At 38.9% G+C, this 21,023-nt stretch overlaps 1 protein-coding gene across 1 annotated transcript in view; it reads left to right on the forward strand.

Moving 5' to 3' along the window:
• Nucleotides 1–4,867: 4,867 nt before the first annotated feature.
• vps8 (VPS8 subunit of CORVET complex) overlaps nucleotides 4,868–21,023 on the forward strand; it is a 60,873-nt gene continuing 44,717 nt past the window's right edge. The window contains exons 1-10 of the mRNA XM_041789478.1: nucleotides 4,868–4,997; nucleotides 7,692–7,760; nucleotides 9,703–9,833; nucleotides 10,133–10,229; nucleotides 14,435–14,467; nucleotides 15,053–15,107; nucleotides 18,918–19,042; nucleotides 20,037–20,123; nucleotides 20,323–20,390; nucleotides 20,791–20,944. Of these exons, the coding sequence (XP_041645412.1) occupies nucleotides 4,926–4,997; nucleotides 7,692–7,760; nucleotides 9,703–9,833; nucleotides 10,133–10,229; nucleotides 14,435–14,467; nucleotides 15,053–15,107; nucleotides 18,918–19,042; nucleotides 20,037–20,123; nucleotides 20,323–20,390; nucleotides 20,791–20,944 (891 nt within the window). The 5' untranslated portion in view covers nucleotides 4,868–4,925. The remainder of the gene's footprint in view (nucleotides 4,998–7,691; nucleotides 7,761–9,702; nucleotides 9,834–10,132; nucleotides 10,230–14,434; nucleotides 14,468–15,052; nucleotides 15,108–18,917; nucleotides 19,043–20,036; nucleotides 20,124–20,322; nucleotides 20,391–20,790; nucleotides 20,945–21,023) is intronic.

Below are 21,023 nucleotides of genomic sequence, written 5' to 3' on the forward strand. Positions count from 1 at the left end.
TAACTGAGCTGAACCGCTGCTCCTTCTTTTATTCTTCATACTTCAGGTACTCAGTTAAATGTTGTACATATAAAATATTCAGAAAAGTTCTGATGTAACTGTGGCATTTCTTTTTTAATTAGCTGACTCAGAGTACGTCAGATCTGAGCTGAAGTAGAGCAGTGTAAGATTTCATTGACCTACAGAAGGTCCAGCTCCTTTAAAAACTAAAGATATCTGAGGAAAACCTGTATTTTCAAAGGGATGATAATGTGAAGCATAAAGAACAGTTTAACTCCAGCTAAATATTTACTTCTGACCTTTTATTGACTGGTCTGAGTGGTGAATGCTCAAACTGGCGACCAGCTCCAATGTACACCAATCAGAGCCCTGGGGTTAAGACTGATGAGATTCAGCCAATTAGAGGAGAGGAAGTAAACATAATGCCTTCTCAGTAGGGAGAGTGGGGTAAGACGAGCCCATTTGTACTTAAACCATCTTCAAGGTAAAGAAAGAAGAAGAATGACGACATGAAGGGATTTTGGTCTGATGCAGAAAAGGACAAGAAATATGAGAAATAATGTCAAATAATTAATAATAATAATAATAATAATGCAGTCAAATAATGACTCAAAACATCCTGATGTCCCTGCAAAGGGCTTGTCACTGGACATAAATGTTATTTTTAAAAATCTTTTTGACGTGTTTTTCCTTATATCTTTATCTCAATTCATCCTGAAATTGCAGAAATTCTCCAAAGTATGAAATTATAGACAAACACCCAACTGGATCTTTGTGTTTGTACTGCTGTGAAGAAGAATCAGTGTTTCATATATAGGCTCTAAAAAACAGGAGAGAGACTGGAGCAAAATTAGATGCAACTTAAAGTGAACTGTACAGCTATTTTAAGTATGGGAACACCAAACACACAAAGAGCCGATGCTACAGAAATGACCCGTGTTGGTTTAAACTGGGCTGGATTATCCAATGAGCATTATGGGTAAAGGCCCAGGGGCCCATGGGCAAGGCGTTGATAGAAAAACGTTTTCTTCTTCCTCGTTCACACGGCGCTGAACGGACGTTGAGATAGATCCCTGCGTGGGACTGCTACCTGCTCATTCCTCCTGAATTTCTAGCAATTAACACCTGCTCACCTCCCACCTGCACCTGTAACACGCGCATCCAGTCCCTCCTAAAGTCTGACCATCCGCGTAAAGCACCAAATAAAAGACGCTGCATTCAGTTTAACAAGTTATAATAATGCGTTCACTTAAGCACTGCCCTTGACAAATAATGCTCTCCACTGATCTAATCAAAGTTTACTTAAAACTCTGACCCTACCCATGTTATGTATGTGAGGATAAGAAGTTTATAAGCTCATAAGAAGGCACCCCCTTTACACATTATTATTATTACTGTTAAACAGTGCAGTTCATTCTGTCAAGGAAGTGTAATCCATTTTATGTGTTCTTTAGGTATTGCTCGATATGTAGTTTTTTGTTAAACATAGTTATTGTGCTCCAAAAAGGGAACCACAGGCAGAAAGCACAACCCTCGGCTAACTACTATGTCCATTTTTAGGACATTCATCATTTTTAATCATCATTATTTTGAGTTGATAGTCACATTTTTATAGATTGAAGCATCAAATTTAGCCAAAGTTATTATTTTTCTTCATATTAAAAATAAAAAAAAACATGTTGCCCATAGAACTCTACTGACGCCATATAGCTTCATCCAACCTTGTCTGTCTAAAATCTGGACAATAGACTTCCATTAAAAACATGGTTTTTGACTGTGTGTCTATGGCACCAAAACAACATATAGCAACCTTTTCTAAGCAGTCAGTCGATCACCAGGGCTCTAAATTTCACCATTCCACAGTGATCCAGCAGATAGTGTCAGTGCACCATTTTAACCCCTTCAGCATGCAGGATTCCTTCCATGGACTCAGAGTGTGTGAAGTGCTATTTCACCTACTAAACAGCATCAGAATTAAATGAACCGATTCATGCCACTAGATATCGATGTCTGAGAGTGGACTACATGTGTAAGGAAAAGTTTGTGTGCTCCTACGTGTGTGCTCGGGTGAGAATCTGCATCTATATTTACAGTTGGACATGCCGTAAGTGGAGTGTTTACAGTCAAAAATCTTACTTCCAGGTTCTGCAGTCTGGGACTAAGAAAGGAGGGCATTTGGACAATTTCAACTTTGCCCTCACTTCATAGCAAGTGGATGGACATGCATGAGGATGCACGGGTCCTTTTGATCAATATTGCCCATATTTGAGCTCCCATTTTAATAGTTCTGCTTCATTTGTATGTTTTCATTCATGTGTATATTCAGCACCAAGGAGCTTTTAAATCTAGGAAGTATTTTTGACAACATAGACACTTACAGGATCATACACCGATGTCTGAGATGTCATTCCTTTTTCTTCTTCATTGTTTGTGTTTGTGTGTATATGTACACGAGTGTTTGTGTTTATGTATGACACAATACAGTGGGACATTTGCAAGCAGAATCAAAAACATCCATATTGTCTTGGTTACGTTTTTCCATCTTTATTTCTGAACCTATGAAATATTTGCTGCATCTTCTCTGCCAGTGCTGAACAGCTGATTCTGCCGTTGACTCTTGTTTGGTGTGGTTGGGTGGTTTTGATGATTGAAGTCTGAAGAAAATAGACATAGCAGCGTGTGGAGGAACCAACACAGCCACAGCGATTCATCAGAGACCTCCAGGACTCAGGAGTGGAGAGGATGGACTGGCCTGCCGGTAGTCCTGACCTCAACCCTGAGGTCCCGACCTTGAGCACTTGTGGGATCAGCTTAGGATGCCATCCCATCCTCTCCACTCCCAAATCTGGAGGTCGTCTCTGACAAACCCTGTGACCAGGATGTTGACCAGCATGAGGCTACGCCTGGTTGTTTTGACTGTTCATGGTTCTCTAGCTACTGAGGCTCCTGTTTGTTCAATGAATCAATTGTTAAATTACCAATTGGTCTTGTTTCTTCAGACTTCAATCATCCAATCCACCAAACAACACCAAGCAAGAGTCCAGGCAGAATAAGCTGGTGGGCGTTTAGCAGAGATTTGCCAAAAGTGTCATTGGAGCAACCCACACACCACAAATACATGTTTCTGACAAATGTGAACTTTACCGTGACACAGTCACAGGAGAATCAACTCCTCACAGACAGAAGAAAATCTCAAAGCAGCCATAGCTGCCTCAAAATCTGCTCCATCACTGCACTGCCCCGTTCACCTGACCCCACGTTGACCCCACCCCCCACCCTTCTTCTTTTTCCGGATCCTCTCGAGGAAACGCTGATCTTTTTCAGTGACGGTTGTCCCCCACACGTTCACAAAGCCCTCCTCAAGGGACAGATCCTGCAGCACAGCGGCTCCACGGGGCCTGCAGAGATGACACCCTGTTCAGCACTTTAGTACAACAACAAAACTAAAACATTCTCGAAGAAGATATGAACGAGGAAATATAGATTTAGCAAAGCCTGATTACTTACCTGGCTTCAGCAGAAGCATCTAGAGCAGGGCTGTCAAACTCAATCACAGAAGGGGGCGGATTCTGAATTAAGGTCTAACCTGAGGGCCTAACAGAGTCCACATTTAACTAAACTGTTAACCTCATTTTCACCAGTAATAAATGATGGGGAAAAACTAGCACTGATGATAAATGATTTAGAGATTTAAAAAGTCAAAATGATTAGTTAGAAGGCTCATAATCTGAGAGAAAAAGTCAAACTTATTAGTTCAAAAGGTCAAAACACAAAACTGGATGTTAAAATAATGCTTTAAAAAGGCAAATATATTAAAAAGAAATTCACAGTCATGTTTTTAAGGCAATTTATGACTTAAAATTTAAAATGGTGCAATTACATAAAAAGTCAAAATTGTAAATTGAAAAGCTCAAAATATGAGATAAAAAGTGAAAATCATAAACTGACAAAGTCAAAATATGAGACAAAAGTCCAAATAATAAATCGATTATGGTTAAAATAAGAGACAAAAAGTCCAAATACTACATGTAAAAGGTTAAAATATGAAATTAAAGTCCAAATAACAGATTGAAGTCATAACTGTGCCAGACAAAATTGAAAATATGAAAAGAAACACAAATGTATTCATTTGCTCACATTTCTTTTTCTCTAATTATTTTTATTCCTTATTTTTCACATATTTATGACTGAAGGATATTTGATATCATCAAGGTTAAGTTTACATTTTTACACTGGAGGAAATCTGCAGACCTCATATTTAAGGGCCAGTTATAATAAGAATAGGATATGATCTTGCGGGCGTGTGTAACTGTACCATGGGCCAGATTTGGCCCCCGGGCCTTGAGTTTGACAGCCCTGCCCCAAAGCATACTTCAGTGAAAGTAAAATTACTGATTACTGAGTAATCATTAAACAAGCAGCATCCTCAATAAAGCGACTCAAATACAGTAATGTAAGTAAACGTTATTAGGAACTTCACCCCTGGCAAGGAATACGACGGAGTTAGGGCCATACAAGAGAAAAAAAATGAAAGAATTATATATATATATTTATATTACGAGAGTAAAGCCGTAATATTACGAGAATAAAATATCACAAGAAAGACGGTCTGCGGAGTTTTTTTCTCCTAATATTATGACTTTAGTCTCGTAACGTTAAAAAAAGTTCCTTTTTTAACTCTTCGTGTGGCCCTAATACTCCGTCGTACAAGGAATGACATGAGAAGAAAACCGTTGAGAAAAAAAAAATCCATTCATGAAGAATGGTTGGGCATGGCGCATGGATATGAAGCTTCGTCACTCCACGCCACAGGGGGGCGGTAGTGTGCCTAAATCCCATTTGTCAGCCGCTGTTAAAATTCACAACACCAAGAGGAAGAAGCTCAGAATGACATCTTCGAGCTAGTCGGATCATGCTAACCAGAGATGTCGGAGTCTCCAGACACCCACAGCCTGGTCTCTGCCTCTTCTCAGCTCAACCTAATGGAGGTGGACGCGGTGAGAATCTGCAGTTATTTCTCTGTAGTCTGAGTTTAAACCAGGATATGAAGTTACTCTGCTCTGGACTGGTCAGCTGTTTCCTCGGGGCTGAGCTTGTTGTGTTCCTGAAACTGGTCATTATAGGGACAAATGTTTGTATCTGTACCTTCAAATGTGTGTTAGACTATTCAGATCTAGAATGAGCTGTGTTTGTTCTCACTTTCTTTAATCTGTATAACCGTAATTATTCAGATTTATCTATCACAGTGGCGTAAGATAATCACGTGATTAACCGTGCGTCCCTTCAATATGTAAACAGGTTGAAAACCCCTGTAAATAACTTGCAAACAATAATGTTATTCTGTTAAATACAAGAAATATTTGCCTTGCATGAATACACGGTAGTGATTTTTAATGTTTGCTTTTACTTCCGCGTTAAATCAGTGTAGTGAATTTGCACCCTCATTTGTGAACCTGGCCTGGTGTCAGCAGCAACAATTCACACCACCTTCAGTTAATGGTACATAAAACACAGTCCTTAATGCCAGTGTAAATGTGTTAAAACTATGACTGTAACTTCAAATACTGCAAGGGAATAGGACAAACACACCCCATTAAAAACAGTGCACTTAAACTGTAGTGAATGCAGAGTGACTGCATGTCCATTAAAAATACCCCTACACACTGTAAGCGGGTCAGAAACACTAAAACACACAGAACTAACACAACCACACATAAACATGTAGAATATTTAATTGTAATTATTTTTAACTCATTTTGCAAAGTTGATTTGAACTGTTGTATTAAAGGGAATAATAATTATTATATACACTATATTGCCAGAAGTATTTGCTCACCTGCCCGCATATGAACTTATGTGACATCCCATTCTTAATCCAGAGGGTTTAATATGACGTCGGTCCACCCTTTGCAGCTATAACAGCTTCAACTCTTCTGGGAAGGCTTTCCACAAGGTTTAGGAGTGTGTTTATGGGAATTTTTGACCATTCTTCCAGAGGCGCATTTGTGAGGTCACACACTGATGTTGGACGAGAAGGCCTGGCTCTCAGTCTCCGCTCTAATTCATCCCAAAGGTGTTCTATGGGGTTGAGGTCAGGACTCTGTGCAGGCCAGTCAAGTTGATCCACACCAAACTCTCTCATCCATGTCTTTATGGACCTTGCTTTGTGCACTGGTGCACAGTCATGTTGGAACAGGAAGGGGCCATCCCCAAACTGTTCCCACAAAGTTGGGAGCATGGAATTGTTCAAAATCTCTTGGTATGCTGAAGCGTTCAGAGTTCCTTTGACTGGAACTAAGGGGCCAAGCCCAGCTCCTGAAAAACAAGCCCACACCATAATCCTCCCTCCACCAAACTTTACACTTGGCACAACGCAGTCAGTTTCCAGATGGAGAAGCGTGATTCATCACTCCAGAGAACGCGTCTCCACTGCTCTAGAGTCCAGTGGCGGCGTGCTTTACACCACTGCATCCGACGCTTTGCATTGCACTTGGTGATGTATGACTTGGATGCAGCAGCTCGGCCATGGAAACCCATTCCATGAGGCTCTCTGTTCTTGAGCTAATCTGAAGGCCACGTGAATTTTAGAGGTCTGTAGAGATTGACTCTGAATCAGAGTTAAAAGTCACAGATACCGGCACTATGAACCAAGTCTGCGCGCATATACAGACTCACAGAGACTGCACAGGTTTCCAGCAGCAGCGTTTAATCATTTCACACTGTAATGATAAACTTGTTATTGGTGGATCATGCGCTGCTCCAAGTAGCGCATGCAGAGGACGGGGTGGGGGTTGGAGCTGTCATGTTTATGGGTCACGGATCAGCTCTGTTTCTTCATTCTCTGGCAAACCAACAATTTTAAAGTGTCCAAGGCATCTTTGTGATCTCTTATAACTTCCAGTTAGGTATCGTTTTCTGTCAGAAGAGCTGCTGCTCCTGGTGTCTGGGCAATATTGATCTCGTGATATGATTTTCACCTCGATGAGACATTTTGTGACGTTTTGATCTCGTCAATCCCCTAATAAAGATGCATAAAAAAGCCGACACCTTCATTTCTATACCATGTGAAAATTGTATCTGTAAACCTCTTTTTTTTTTTTTTTTTTTTTACAGGTTTATGTTTGGACTCCACCTCCTTGCTTCATAGTTTAATCCCTCAAACAGAAATACAAAATCTGAGATCTAATACATCAGTGAAACAGATTCTATGATTAGGCTGATTGATTTCACTTTCCTTGCACCCCAGTATCACTGAGAGAGTATTATATTAGTATTATAATACTAGTATTCAAGATTTTTATTTATTTATTCATGTATTTATTTTCTGCATAGTAGGGGTTGACTGATAATCGACCACACTGATTATCAGTCGACCTCTAACACGTAGTAATGGTGTCACCCACTGAGATGCAGGTTTCTGTCCTTCAGCTCCTAGCTGCTCTGTGTCTGCTATTGAAATATTCAGACTTTCAGCTGAAGGTTTATAAGCTAAGGTAGAGTATTCCTAGACTGTGGCGCGAGTGTTTAAAAATAAAACTGCATACTTTATTCCACTTTCCACAGCAACATCTGGACTCTACATTCACCACAGTTTATTATTTGCAAACAGGCTGTATCCTTGATATCTTTTTCACATACTATGAGACATCACTCTCTGCCTGACAGTTTTTTTTTTCTATTTCCTTTCTAAGATTGATGATAAGGAGTTTGACATTCCCCAAGTGGACACACCTCCTACACTGGAAAGCATCCTCAATGAGGTAAACTACCACCATTAGTCAGTACATGATGCTACACACGCCCGTCATTGACCTCATTTAACATCAGTTATGACTATATCAAACTTATTTGATTTCTTATGTTAAAGTTAAAGAGATCATTTAATTAAGGGGTTTTTAAATTGATTTAAATGAGTCCCTTTTTTCTGTTCCTTTTTTCTGTCTTTTTATGAAGTCTTTATTTCTTTAATCAGTTTTGTTATGTTTGGTGTCATAACTCATCATATCGTCATCTTTTCCAGCCTCAGATCAGATTTACTCATGGACACAGATAAAGTCACATGAACTCAAACCTTAGGGCACACTAACACTAGGCAGTCTGTACCGTTGTAGAGCGTGTCTGAGCCTAGAGCGCGGTGCGTTTGAACAGGGTAAGTGCATTATTCCGCGCTTGGCTGTAGCACACTTCCCTGGCCCTGACATGAGAGGACAAGGTGGGCTAAACGCAAAAGAAGGAGCACCAGTGTGGGGATGTTACGGAACGTGAGGGGGAGCTGATACGTGAGAGATTTTGAAAAAAGGGGTAAAGTAGAAGGTAATGATGTAATAAAGGATTTAAACAATCTTTATAGCAAACGGTAACATCGTCAAATGGACGTGATTCAGAGCGCACAGTTCACACCAGGCAGCTGCTGCCTGCACAGCAAACACACGATCCAGCAAAGGAGGCTGATGGAGACGGCAGAACTTTTAAGAGAGATGGAGAGAGCTGTCTTTTTTCTAAGGTTGTTTTTACACCTGATAGTCCAGGGGACTCGGTCCGTTTTGGAACAGAAATTGCAGCATTGTTGCACTTTCCTTTGGTGTGGTTCACATTCACACTGCTCTTGTTCAAACGGACCAAACCGTCTGAACACCTACACCCTCTGCCCGTTAGGGGCGCTGTCGTCACAAACAAACAGCGACCAAGAAGAAAAGACAGAAACCTGCCATTTTTCCCTTGTAATATCTCTCTCTACTAATGCACCACCCCCGTGAAAACAAACTACTAACTGTGTAGTCAGCCAGGTAGTTTCATTTCAGCTGTGTATTTTGATTTCAGTTGTCTCAATAAATAACCATAACTTGTTCCTCACAGTTATTTGTTTTAAAATTCTACAAATATTTACAGAACAAACAAAGTCAGGGGTTGGAGGTGGAATAATCATTCATTAATCACAATCGAGGTAAAAAGCCCAATTAATCAGGATTTTTATTTTTGCCATAATCTCCCAGCCCAGATATAAACATAATTTTCCTCTTGGGTAAGAGAGCAAGCCGGTATTTGGTCTCAAAAAGTGCACTTAGTTTACTGCAAGGAGAGTTGTTTACATAAACACAGAAGGCTGCAGTTACTTCACGAAACATGGATGTGAAATTCTTCAATTACTATGAACTTAAATATTATAATTCGAGGCTCCTAAAAGAAAGATTTCACCAGGCCTGGGCCTAATTATCATATCACGGTATTTTTCTTCGTGGTAACAATATTGTATCACTGTATTACAGAATGAAAATAGGAAACACATTTACATGAAATTTAGATGCTTTTAATAAAAAAAAGTTGTAAGATTAGTAACAAATGTTAAACAAGAAAGGGAAAAACCTATACCTGACCTTTATTTTATTTTTTATAGAATTAAATCTATAAATCTATTAGGCCATTTTTAAGAGCTGTTAGCCTATTTTATATTTAAATTCTAATATTTTATATAAAATAACTTGCAGCATGGATACATTGTAAGTATTTTTTATTATGATTGTATTGTTCTCGCAGTTCATGAAAATATTGTTTTCAGCGTTTTTTTTAACTGGACTGAATTGTTTTACAGGTTGGATGAAATTTCGGCTGTGGGAAATTTCATTGAACGAAACCTTAGAGAATTTTACTTGATGACTCCTGCACTGTAACTAAAGTTTGGTTGTTTTTTTTGGTTGTCTTTAGCTAGAGGATGAGGAGGAGCCGTTTATGTTGGAGGACACCTGTGTCCTTAACACCGACAACATCGATGCGTACTCCTGTGACACCTCCTCTCTCGCCAGCTCGGATAGTGGAGACCCAGCACACCTGAAACGGTATGAACAAGCAGACACACATCTATATGCACACACACTAAAATGCACCCACACACATAGAGCACAGAGCATCGGCAGCTTGCCAAATAATAAATATTTTTCCAGCCAGTGATGGAAATTCAAGACGTTTGGGTTCAAAACGGTGATAAGAGCAGGTTTCATTATCTCTCAAACAGCTCCGGCACTGATTTGGCCCCTTTGTCTTTTAGATAATGAGACAAATTTAGCATGTACGAGGTTTTAACACTGAAACGTGTCTATTTACTCATGTTTGTGTGTGGATGTGTGAATATGTGAAGAAAGAGGAGGGCGGTGGATCTGAATGCCACAGTCCATGGGTCTGTCATACGCCAAAGCCTGCTGAAGGGCATCTCTGCACAGATCGTCTCTGCTGCGGTAAGACCGGCACACACACACACACACACACACACACCTACACACACACCCATGTTTGAGCATAGACTCACAAACACTGAAAATCTCAGAAGAGGGTTTTTTGGGGGATTATTTATTTAAAATCCCACGTGCAGTGTTTGAAGTAGTGCGTCCTTTAAGGCAGTGTTTCTCGACTGGTGGGTCGGGGCCCAAAAGTGAGTCACGAAGCCCTTTTGAGTGGGTCGCGAAAGTGTTCCTTGGGAAAACAAATGCACCAAATTGTCTATGAGACTCTGTAAAACATGCATATTTTTTCCTATTTCATTGTTTTTGTTATACCTTTTGTACTGTCTTAGGCTGAAGCTCTACTATTTTTTTTTTATTAAATACATCTAAGTAGGTATGGGGATCGAAACCCAGGTCCATAAGGACCCTGTTCTGTGTTTTTGAAATACCCAAAATCAATAACATTTTAGCTTATTGATACTGCTATCGAGCCTCCCAGGCTCTGTGACGTAACGTCATTTTAGGCTGTAACTGTTGTAAAAACATACACCAGTTCTTTCAAGGGGAACATAAACTAGAAGTATTATGCATCACATTAGACCAAAATGTACCTTCAACTGTCAGCTTGAGGAAAAAAGATGCCGCTTGTGAGACGCATGCACTCATCTTTGCCAGCGCTGGGAGTAACAGGCTCTCATATCCCTCACTTCAGCTGCTTCAGGACCGTTTTCTTCTTCAGCTGCTCAGATAAATGCTGAAAAGTGCTCCAAAACTTTGACACAGTCCTGCTGGTTAACAATATTAATCCAGTGTAGAAATCCACGCTGGAATCGTCAGAATTGAAGTTAATTAGTGAACTTTACGAGCTTAAGATAGAAAATATAATGCGTTCAGGTAACCTCAGTAAATTAGACAACTGTAGTCGAAATGTTATGATGTGTTCAAATGCCACATAAAATTGGGAAAATTTAGTTTTGGATGAGAAACCTTAATAAATACAGTTGTGAATATGAAGAATGTTTATATTTGAGAAATGTAAAATAGACGTGACAGACTGAATTATAGCTTTTTAACTCAAACACTACTCAGCTAAAACCACTCAAGTGTAAATATCCGTCTCTATTTTGTTTTTCCACCAAACTATAGAAAAGTATCAATAGTGGTATCGATAAGGACTCTGATCAATAAGCAGTCTCAATAAGGGTAGTATCGATAAAAATTAACGATCCCCATCCCTACATCTGAGTGGAAAAAAAAATCCCCCAAATTTGGGTCGCAGTTCCCCTTGAGGAGCTGATAGTGGGTGCCGTGACGCAGCCAGTTGAGAACCACTGCTTTAAGGGTAACTTGTAGTTTACTACGGTTTATACTGAGAAATGTAACTGTGATATTACTGTGCTACCTGCTGAGAAAAGAATGTTAGAGCACTGTTGTGTGACCACCAACTAAAACCCTTAAACTACTCGTTCCAAATGCAGTAAAAATGACATGTAGCCTACTGTGATTTATCGTCCACTACCATCTTACCACGGTGTACAATTTTCCTTCTCTCCTCACAAGTGAAGGTGCACACATGTAAATTTGTAAATAATACTGTTGTTGTTATTATTATTGCTTATTTTTACATTGTATTTAAGTGTTGTTTGCACATTTTCCGTCTTACTTTTGTTCTATATTGAGAATTACCTGTCCCTCTCCTGTTGGGCTGTTGTAGGAACCAAATTTCTCTCAATGTGGAATCAATAAAGTCTCATGTTGTCGTCAGGTTTGCTGCCCATTAACTAATCTCTGCAGCCTGATAACAGAATAACAGACTTGATAACTAGGGATGTGTGTGACCAGTAGGGTAAATGTTTAAATTTGGATCTCTGTAGTTGGCACTGGAATAACAAGTGGATTAAATGAATGATTATGGCCCGGGTCTTTCACATAGAACGTAAAAAAAATTGGACAAACCCTGTGTGACGTCAGCCGTCTGCAGCTGGCAGCTTCCATATTGAAGTCGTGGTCTCAACCAAACTTTGGATCAACCTAAACCCACTGAGCTGGACTTCCTGTCAGCTAGCTAGCTAGCATTCTGGTTGACAGAAACGTAGGGTCTGTTCGAAAAGTCCAAAAAATTTCCTCCTAAGTCCTTTCCTACTCACTTTCCCTTAACCCTGGTGAAACACGTCGCAGGGTCAAGGAAAGGTGGGAGTAAGAGGATAGGAAAGGAGAACAGCGGTGATTAAGGAATCCTTAATAGGCGGATGTGACGTGTGTTATTTGTGTAAAAATTTAATGTTGATGGACAACAAAATTCACATCCACCACTCAGTGCGTTCTCTGTGTTTTTATGTGCAGCAAATAAAACATGAAAAATATGAGCTCATAAAGATTTTTATATCCTAAAGTCTTTTCAGGACGAGGAACTGTGACTGTGAACATCTAGAACTGCAGAAACTTTAATCTATCTGAACTTTCTGCAAAGTCAGTATGACTAGATGAATAATATTCTAGTCCTTTTATTTCACAACAATATTAAATAGTTTTGTTTTATTCCCTTCACATACATTTTCTTTAATTCTCTCATCTCTGTTAATTTTATTAGTCTACTCTGGTTCTGTCTTTCTTTCAGCTCGTTATGTGAAAACTCTAAAAGCTGTGTCTTACATAATTATGATGATAAATATAATATTCACAATATGGTAGCATGCCAACTTTATCGCTTGAATTGGTTGTAATTTACAATTTTTTATCGCATTTACTTTAATATTTTGAAATAGTGAAACAAATGCAGGTAGAAATACTCACAGATCAGTTTACTGTTCGGATAAAAATGGAAATGAGAAGAAATGAAATTGTTATGATAAATTGAATGATAGTTTTCATGTCTGTAATCCACAGTTCATCCCGACTGCCTTCCGTTTATCACATGAATCATAAATTTGACGATAAATTTTACAGTTTAAATCAGGGCTAGTAAAGTTACAGTCAAGTTGATCACTTGTTTTGTGAGTGATTAACAGGTCATCTTTAAATGAAGTTTACGCAAAGAATTGTGGGTCGTCTTTTCATCTCTGGTCCAGTGTTTCCTAGGCTAAAGGAGATAATAAAGAAAATAATGAAGCTCCTTTCCTTTTCAGTTGGAGAATTAGAACGGCCGACATTAAAATACTTCCAGATCGTTTCACTTAGTGAGGAACCTTCCGGGGAGCAGGTGGCCTAGTGGTTAAAGGCACTCCCCATGTACGTGGGCGGCCCGGGTTCGAATCCGGCCTGAGGCCCTTTACCGCATGTCTCTCCCCCATTCTTGACCCTGTTTCTGGCTCTATCCGCGGTCCTCCGCTATCTAATAAAGGCACAAAAATAAATCTTTGAAAAAAAACAAAAAAAACGATTGGACTATTTGAACAGACCCGTAGCTATCCATCAATCAAATGAGACGTGCCAATCAGTGCACAGTGAGGTTTTTCCCAAATATAATCTAAACCATTGTGGTACAAAAAGATTCACCCCCTGTACAGTGAGAAGACATGAAGACATTAGCTTATGAGACGTTTGGTTTTTTGAACCAGGATGTAAACCAGTTGATTTCTTGTGTAAAAACCGGCACATTAACAGGTGTTCAGACGGGACCTCTGGTGTTCCTGCAGCCAGCCTCAAGTGGGCACTCACTGTGCTGCAATTTTTTTTGCACTTTCTTATTGGCTTCATTTTTCAGGACTGGAGGTTGCAGCTTGGTCTATTATGCAGCCATTCAGAATTGCCTCAATAGCGCCCCCTAACAGTTATGTGCAGATGCAGCTTGGGAAGATCTTCAAAAAAGCCTTCAACCCTAAATTAAAATTTAAAATGTGATTAAAATAAGAAATAAAATAAAATAGAGCAGTGATTGTGATAGCATATATAGTCATAAAAGTATAAAGTATTCCATAAAAGCATAAAAGGACTAAATAAAGGAATTTTCAGCTGCATGTAAGAATCTTATATTATATTATATTATATTTGTTATATTATATTATATTATATTAAATTATATTATATTTGTTATATTATATTATCTTATATTATATTATATTATATTATATTCTCGGCTCCTAAGACATCTTATCCAACAGATGTCTTAGATTTTCTGCCATATTTGAGGGTTCATCTTGGACTAAATCCTGTTGTTTATTGTATAAAGCTGCTTTTAAATTTGATTTCCCAACAAATTTCTTCCAATTTTTCTTTTCCAGGACAAGGTGGATGCTGGACTACCAACTGCTATAGTGAGTATTTAAGGAAGATTTTAGCAGAGCAAAGAGAGATTATAGTAGTTTAAAGTTAAATAAAGAAGCGCTACGCATCATTCTTTCTGTTACATCTGATAACAGATCAGCCTTCATAATACATTTAAACAGTTTCAGAACTTTAAAGCTCTGCAAAATCTGTCAACTGCTCACAGCACCAGGCTTTTTTACTGGGTTTAAACAGAAATATTGAATTTCCCTCAGGATTAATAAAGTATCTGTCTAAATAACATCTAACATGAGGTTAGAGATAAATTTCAGTGAAATCCCAGCATTTACACAAAGATCTGTTTGTTGTTGTTTAAATAAAATTGTAAACAACATGAGAAAAATAAATTCCACAGTGGTGTACAGTGTTATCAAAGTATTGAAAATAACAGCACAGAGACCTACAGTCAGTAACTTTTATAAAACACACCAGGAGGAAGTTTGTTTGGTTTTGAATATTTGCTGTGTTTAGGCAGGATAAGGCAGCATGCTATTCTTTTTTTCTGTGTTAAAACTAAATTCTTCCATTGCTTTATTCCTTCACTTCTGAGCTGTCTTTGGTGTGTTTGTGTTTAGACAGTGTCAGGTGTGATTGCTGTGGGAACGTCCCATGGTCTGGCGTTGGTCTTTGGTGAGTCTAAACTTCATTACCCTCCTTCCTTTCACACAAGAACCGTCCTTGTTGAAGCCTGCTAATGCTAATGCTAACATACAAACACATAAGCTCGGCTAAGAGCTAAGGGTTTGCTGATTTATCCCCTGACTCATAATGCTTTTATTGCAGAAACACTAAGTAGGGGGCTAGCTTTCTCTACCAGATTGCTTTTTTTTGGTCATACGGTGGACTTTTAAAGAGTTTTGATAAGTCAAAAGTGTATTATATTTTGCTGGCACGCAGGGTTGGAAAGTAGGGATGCAAATGATCTTTGACATGGTTGACAAAATTCAGTGACTAAATTTGTTGCTGATGGATTTAAATGTCAATGATTTGTTGCCTGTGTGTTTTCATGCTGAATCATAGAGCTGAATTTTCCAATGTGGAGACTGATGGGGATAGGAGTGATCTCACTTCCTTAAAATCTTTGTTCAGAGTTGTAATATAGTGGCCATGACCAGACACAGGAACAAAATCACATAACGGCAAAAACATCCAAAGATAGATAAACTCATGAGCATTCACCCTCAAAGCTGCAGATAAAAGTGTTAAACCTGCGGCACCTGTAGTAAGTCCACCTGTATGCGCTAAAGCAACATACCGGGCTACCCCACTGGTCTAACCCCGCTGGTCTAACCTCGCTGGTCTAACCTCGCTGGTCTAACCTCGCTGATCTGATCTCGCTGGTCTAACCTCGCTGGTCTAACCTCGCTGGTCTAACCCCGCTGGTCTAACCCCGCTGGTCTGACCTCCCTAGTCTGACCTCGCTGGTCTGACCTCGCTGGTCTGACCTCGCTGGTCTGACCTCGCTGGTCTGACCTCGCTGGTCTGACCTCGCTGGTCTGACCTCGCTGGTCTGACCTCGCTGGTCTGACCTCGCTGGTCTGACCCCGCTGGTCTAACCTCGCTGGTCTGACCTCGCCGGTCTGACCTCGCCGGTCTGACCTCGCTGGTCTGACCCCGCTGGTCTAACCTCGCTGGTCTGACCTCGCTGGTCTGACCTCGCTGGTCTAACCCCGCTGGTCTAACCCGTTAGCAGTGAACAGACACACACAGGATCCCCGCTGGAGTCTGAGTTGGAACATTTATTTTGGCACTCACAGCTTAATCATAACATTCGCCCTGCTGATCCTCTCAGCTATCATCCGCTGTCTCTCCACCCTCCGTCAAACAGTGAGTGTGTGTATTTATGAATGTGTGTGACACACTTCACCACTCGGGGGGTCACAGACAGATCTATGCTCTCTTATTCAGATTAAAGTTTTGTAAAGTGTACCTTGCTTATTGTGGCGCTTGAAGAGAAGGCGCGTTAAGACGTCTCTCTTTTAGAAATAGTTTTTTGTCATTTATCTTAACGGTTTAAAGTTAGAGCTAGGCAGTGATTTACAATTTAGGCCACTCACCAACATTTCACCCAAAACATTGGGTCTTTTCACTCTTTTCTTTTTCTTCTTCTACACCTACAGTAGACGATAGAGCACATTCTTATCATGTTAATATTTAATTTCAATGTACATTTAACTTTAATGTATTTATCTGAGGACAATAACATTATCAGATTAACACATAGAAAACCATCTGAACTACATTGTCACTGGTTATGACTGAAGCCAAGACAGAAATATTGCTTGAATTAAGATTTTTTTGAGGCGTATTACCTCAATAACAGCTGCTGAGTAAACATGGGAAAAATACAGAAGCTGATTAGGGACACATGTGAAGGGATGAATAATGCTGGGCACTCTGAGATTAAAGTCAGAATGTCAAGATTAGAGTTGAAATTTCAATAATAAAGTTGAAACTTGCTGTTACAGTGGATCTTAGACACTGTTTATGAGCTAAAACAGAAAGAATCTCTTCGTTTTTAAATCCAATTCTGAATTGTAGTTTCACGTGTTTAAAGATATCAGGCATTTTGTAGAGACAGTCAAGATTCCTTGTTTGTTGTTGGCTTAAACACTCACACATTAACAGGACAGATATATAACTGCTCATTATTTTTTTTTAGTTTAATTATTTTTCTGCAGTTAAAAACAAATCTGTTAGAAGAGAAATGAAGTTAAATGTGTTCACATTTTTGAATAATTGTGAGCTGTGAGTTTACCTTAATTTGCTAATGATTATTCATTTTTGTTGGTTGTGATCTGAATGTGTTTTTGAAGAAGTGTTTACAATCACTTTCTCTTTAAAAAGGGTTTGATTTCACTACTTGAGCAAACTTGAACAAAGGTGTACGTCCTGAACTTAATTCGTTTTTGCAAATTTAACCAAACAGAGTTTGTTGCTTTCCAAACGTAAGTATGACAAAAATGCTTTTTTTTTTCTTTTTTTTTTTTTGGTATTTTAACATTTTTAATTTCCTGCTGTCTCTGATTTATATCACATGTTCTGTGAATAACTGTTAATACAGCTGGCAAAAATGTGAGATTCTGTGTTTCTTCCAGCTCCAGAGCCAAACCACCAGCCAGTTTTCTAACCTTATGATAATGATACAGTTAGATGTAAATCTCATTTTACATGTGCTCTTTTAGACTGTTTTCCTCTGGGTTTGATAGAGCAACAAGCAGCAGAACTTTAGTAAACCCATTAAAATTGTTTAATATCAACTGATATGTTAGAATTTTACTGATCAGAGTCTCATTCATTAAACAGTGCAAACTAGCCACAACAATTGCTCTTGGCCAAAAACCCAAAATTGGTGTGAGCCAAAATTCAGCTCTATAAAACGTTGCATATGCACATCCTTTCTCAATGTTCTCTTCATAATTCCAATCCACCCGAAATGTGTGCCCATAGATCTGCCTCTTGTTTCACCCTTTACAGGCTAAATTTAACCTGAAATGTTCAATGCAAAGCTCCCTATGAATAAAAATCAGAAAAATGAACAGGTAGATAAACGTTTTCAGGAGTACGCCACAACAGCAAGAGTAAGGAAGTCGAAGGAAATAAATTTTGTGACACTGAAACTGTGGCGCTTGTGAATGAAAGGGTTGTTTGACAGCAAAGTAAAAAAATATAAAAAATAAAAATTATACTCTGTGATAAGAAGAAAAATATTAAAATAAGAACCCTGCCTTTCAGCATTGGTTAACTATCTGTTCTGAGAGAACTTAATAAATTACAACTTTAAGGGAATTTTTAAAAGTTTTTTTTAGCTTCTTTGCCTGTATTGCACGTGACAGCTGCAGAGAGACGGGAAATGTTTGTCTAGGACTACAGTCTCTGTATTTTGCTGTATTCTGCTCTACCACAGAGTCAAACCAGCGCCTAGATTCTATGGTTAAAGGCTAATCTTGATCAGTCTTGTTACCCAGGTGAAAAATGAATCAGGATCAAGTTTAACTGAGATGTTTGCATTGATTCGTCTGTCTATTTGGGGGATTTTGCAGGGCTGACCGTTATCTCTTTTGTTTTGCTGACATAATGATGCCTTTGCAGGAAAAGGTATGAACAACCCTCATAAAAGCTGGTCACCAGTGCCAACTATTTTTCATTCTGTTAACCGAACTGGCTCTGTCAGCCATCATATCCTGTTTTTGGATTTTTTATTTCAGTGCATGCTTTGTTGCTTGTTATTTGCAGTAAACAGTTTGGCGGCAGTATGACTGGTTTTCCTACGCTTCATTTGGTGCCAGTGTGCTGTTTGATCAGTTTTTGTTTCCTGATAAGTCCATAATCAGGAAAATCTTGCGTTTTTCTTTTAAGTTTATTTAAACAGTTTTACCTTTTAACCTACATCTGTCTTTCTGATCAGCGGTTCATTGTATTCGTTGTTTTTCTCTTCAGACAACAACCAGGCTCTGCGGCTGTGTCTGGGTACCAAGACGACTGGAGCAGAGTTTGGAGCGGTTTCTGCTCTCAGCATCAACCATGACTGCTCACGACTTCTCTGTGGGTTTGCCAAAGGACAGGTCTGTCTAACGATACACACACACAAACACACACCCACACACACACAAACACACACACTCATATTCTGCAGATTTGTTCCAGTGCTTTCTTACATTTTTACTCTCAAGCTTCCTTGCCGCTGCACTCTCTCCAGCAGAATAGATACTTGCAGCTTACAAAAACATTCGAACAGAATCTTTTCACTGTTACTTTTCTTATCCTAATTTTTTTTTTTCATCATTTCGTGGCGATAACAGACAGGACAAAAATGTATGTACTAAAAATAAAGAAGTTTAAGCCTTTTTTGTGATACCCTCTACATTTCTCTTTTACAAAAAAAAATATATCAGATGTAATTTCAGATAGTTTTCAGATTTTTTTTAAGTGGGCAGTTTTCATAAAGTGCAGGTTCAGACTGTACTCTATATAAATATAAATATAAATATAGTTTTAAATACATACTGAAACCTACCTGCCCACTGGTAGCTTGTGCACGGCTGTGGTGACTCTCCTTCACTTTCACTGTCAGCAGGAAACTGAGGGACTCAACCAGTGTTAATGTCATGGACTAAAACTCTGATTAAAAATGTTCATTGACAGCCTTTTTTTACACGATAAAACTTGACTAAGACTAACATAGATCTTTGATGATTAAAACTGACAAAAACTAACAGAGTATACCAGATTTCACTTAATGTAAAAGGACAGGAACACAGCATGATATTAACCTCATTTTTGTAATCTTTAACCTGCTCTGTTTTAAATTGTATTTGATCATTTTTATTTTATTATCTCAAGCTGTCCTAATAAGGCGGAAGCCCAAAAAGTACTCTTAATAAAATTGTTTATCCTGATATGGATCATTAAACGTTCTGTTGATTTAATGTCCAAGCATATCGGATAAGAAACTGAATGTTGTAGCAGTTGTAGATTATTTGTAGTTAGATATTTAATGTTTTATATGAAGTTGTTTTCCTCTCTTTTTTGCATTCTTTTCTGTGTCTGCTGAATTAGATTATGATGTGGGATCTAGCCAATGGAAAACTACTGAGAACTATCCATGATGCCCACCCCCCAGGAACGGCTATTCTTCATGTGAAGGTAGACACACAAACACGTGTATGGAGGCATGTACAAGCACACATATTACACCATGTTTGAGCCCTGTTGCCTTTAGGGCAGTGTATTAAAAAGAACAAACCACTTAATAGTAGCAAACTCAGAGATTGGGTTTGAGGTTCCATGAACTGAATAACTGATCATCTTTAAATCTGATTTCTTTGTCTATTTTTGTCCACAGTTCACAGATGATCCAACTCTTGCAGTTTGCAATGACAGTGGAGGATCAGTTTTTGAGCTGGTTTTCAGGTAAATGGCCAGATATATGTATTTTTCTGGAATGGGGCGGTATCCATTTTTTAATACTGTCATACCCTCCCCAGATTTTACTGTGGAATACAGTATTACCGCCAGGACTAAAAAAAAAACCCATCATATAAGCACTTGTTGGAGTGTGCACACAAGCAGTATCAATCAAGTATCAGTTCATTGTGTCCCAAGACGGCTGTATCTTTGCAGAGTTTTAGATCTTTTGAGTCCAAACATCCCACTAAAGGCAGTTATGCCACATGCTGTATGACAGCCCAGTCTGACTGAGGGTGACTTGGTGGAAGAGCGACTACCGTCCATTAAGATTGGCTACATTATAAAATATACCTAGGTAAAAAAAAATGAATAAATAAGAATATCTGTTTCTATTTGTGTACAGGAGGGTGATGGGAATGCGTTCCTGTGACTCTCGATGTCTCTTCAGTGGTTCTAAAGGAGAGGTCTGCTGTATTGAACCATTGCGTACTCCCCCAGACTTCAGAGACCATCCCATTACACACTACTCTCTGTTGGCGATGGCATCTCTCACCAAGGTAAGATAACAATGCTCCATTATCTTATTTATTCACTAAACTGTAGTAAGGTATGCATTCTTATTATTTTGCCTTGTGG

The sequence above is a fragment of the Cheilinus undulatus genome, linkage group 6 (assembly GCF_018320785.1).
Source record: "Cheilinus undulatus linkage group 6, ASM1832078v1, whole genome shotgun sequence".
NCBI lineage: Eukaryota > Metazoa > Chordata > Actinopteri > Labriformes > Labridae > Cheilinus > Cheilinus undulatus.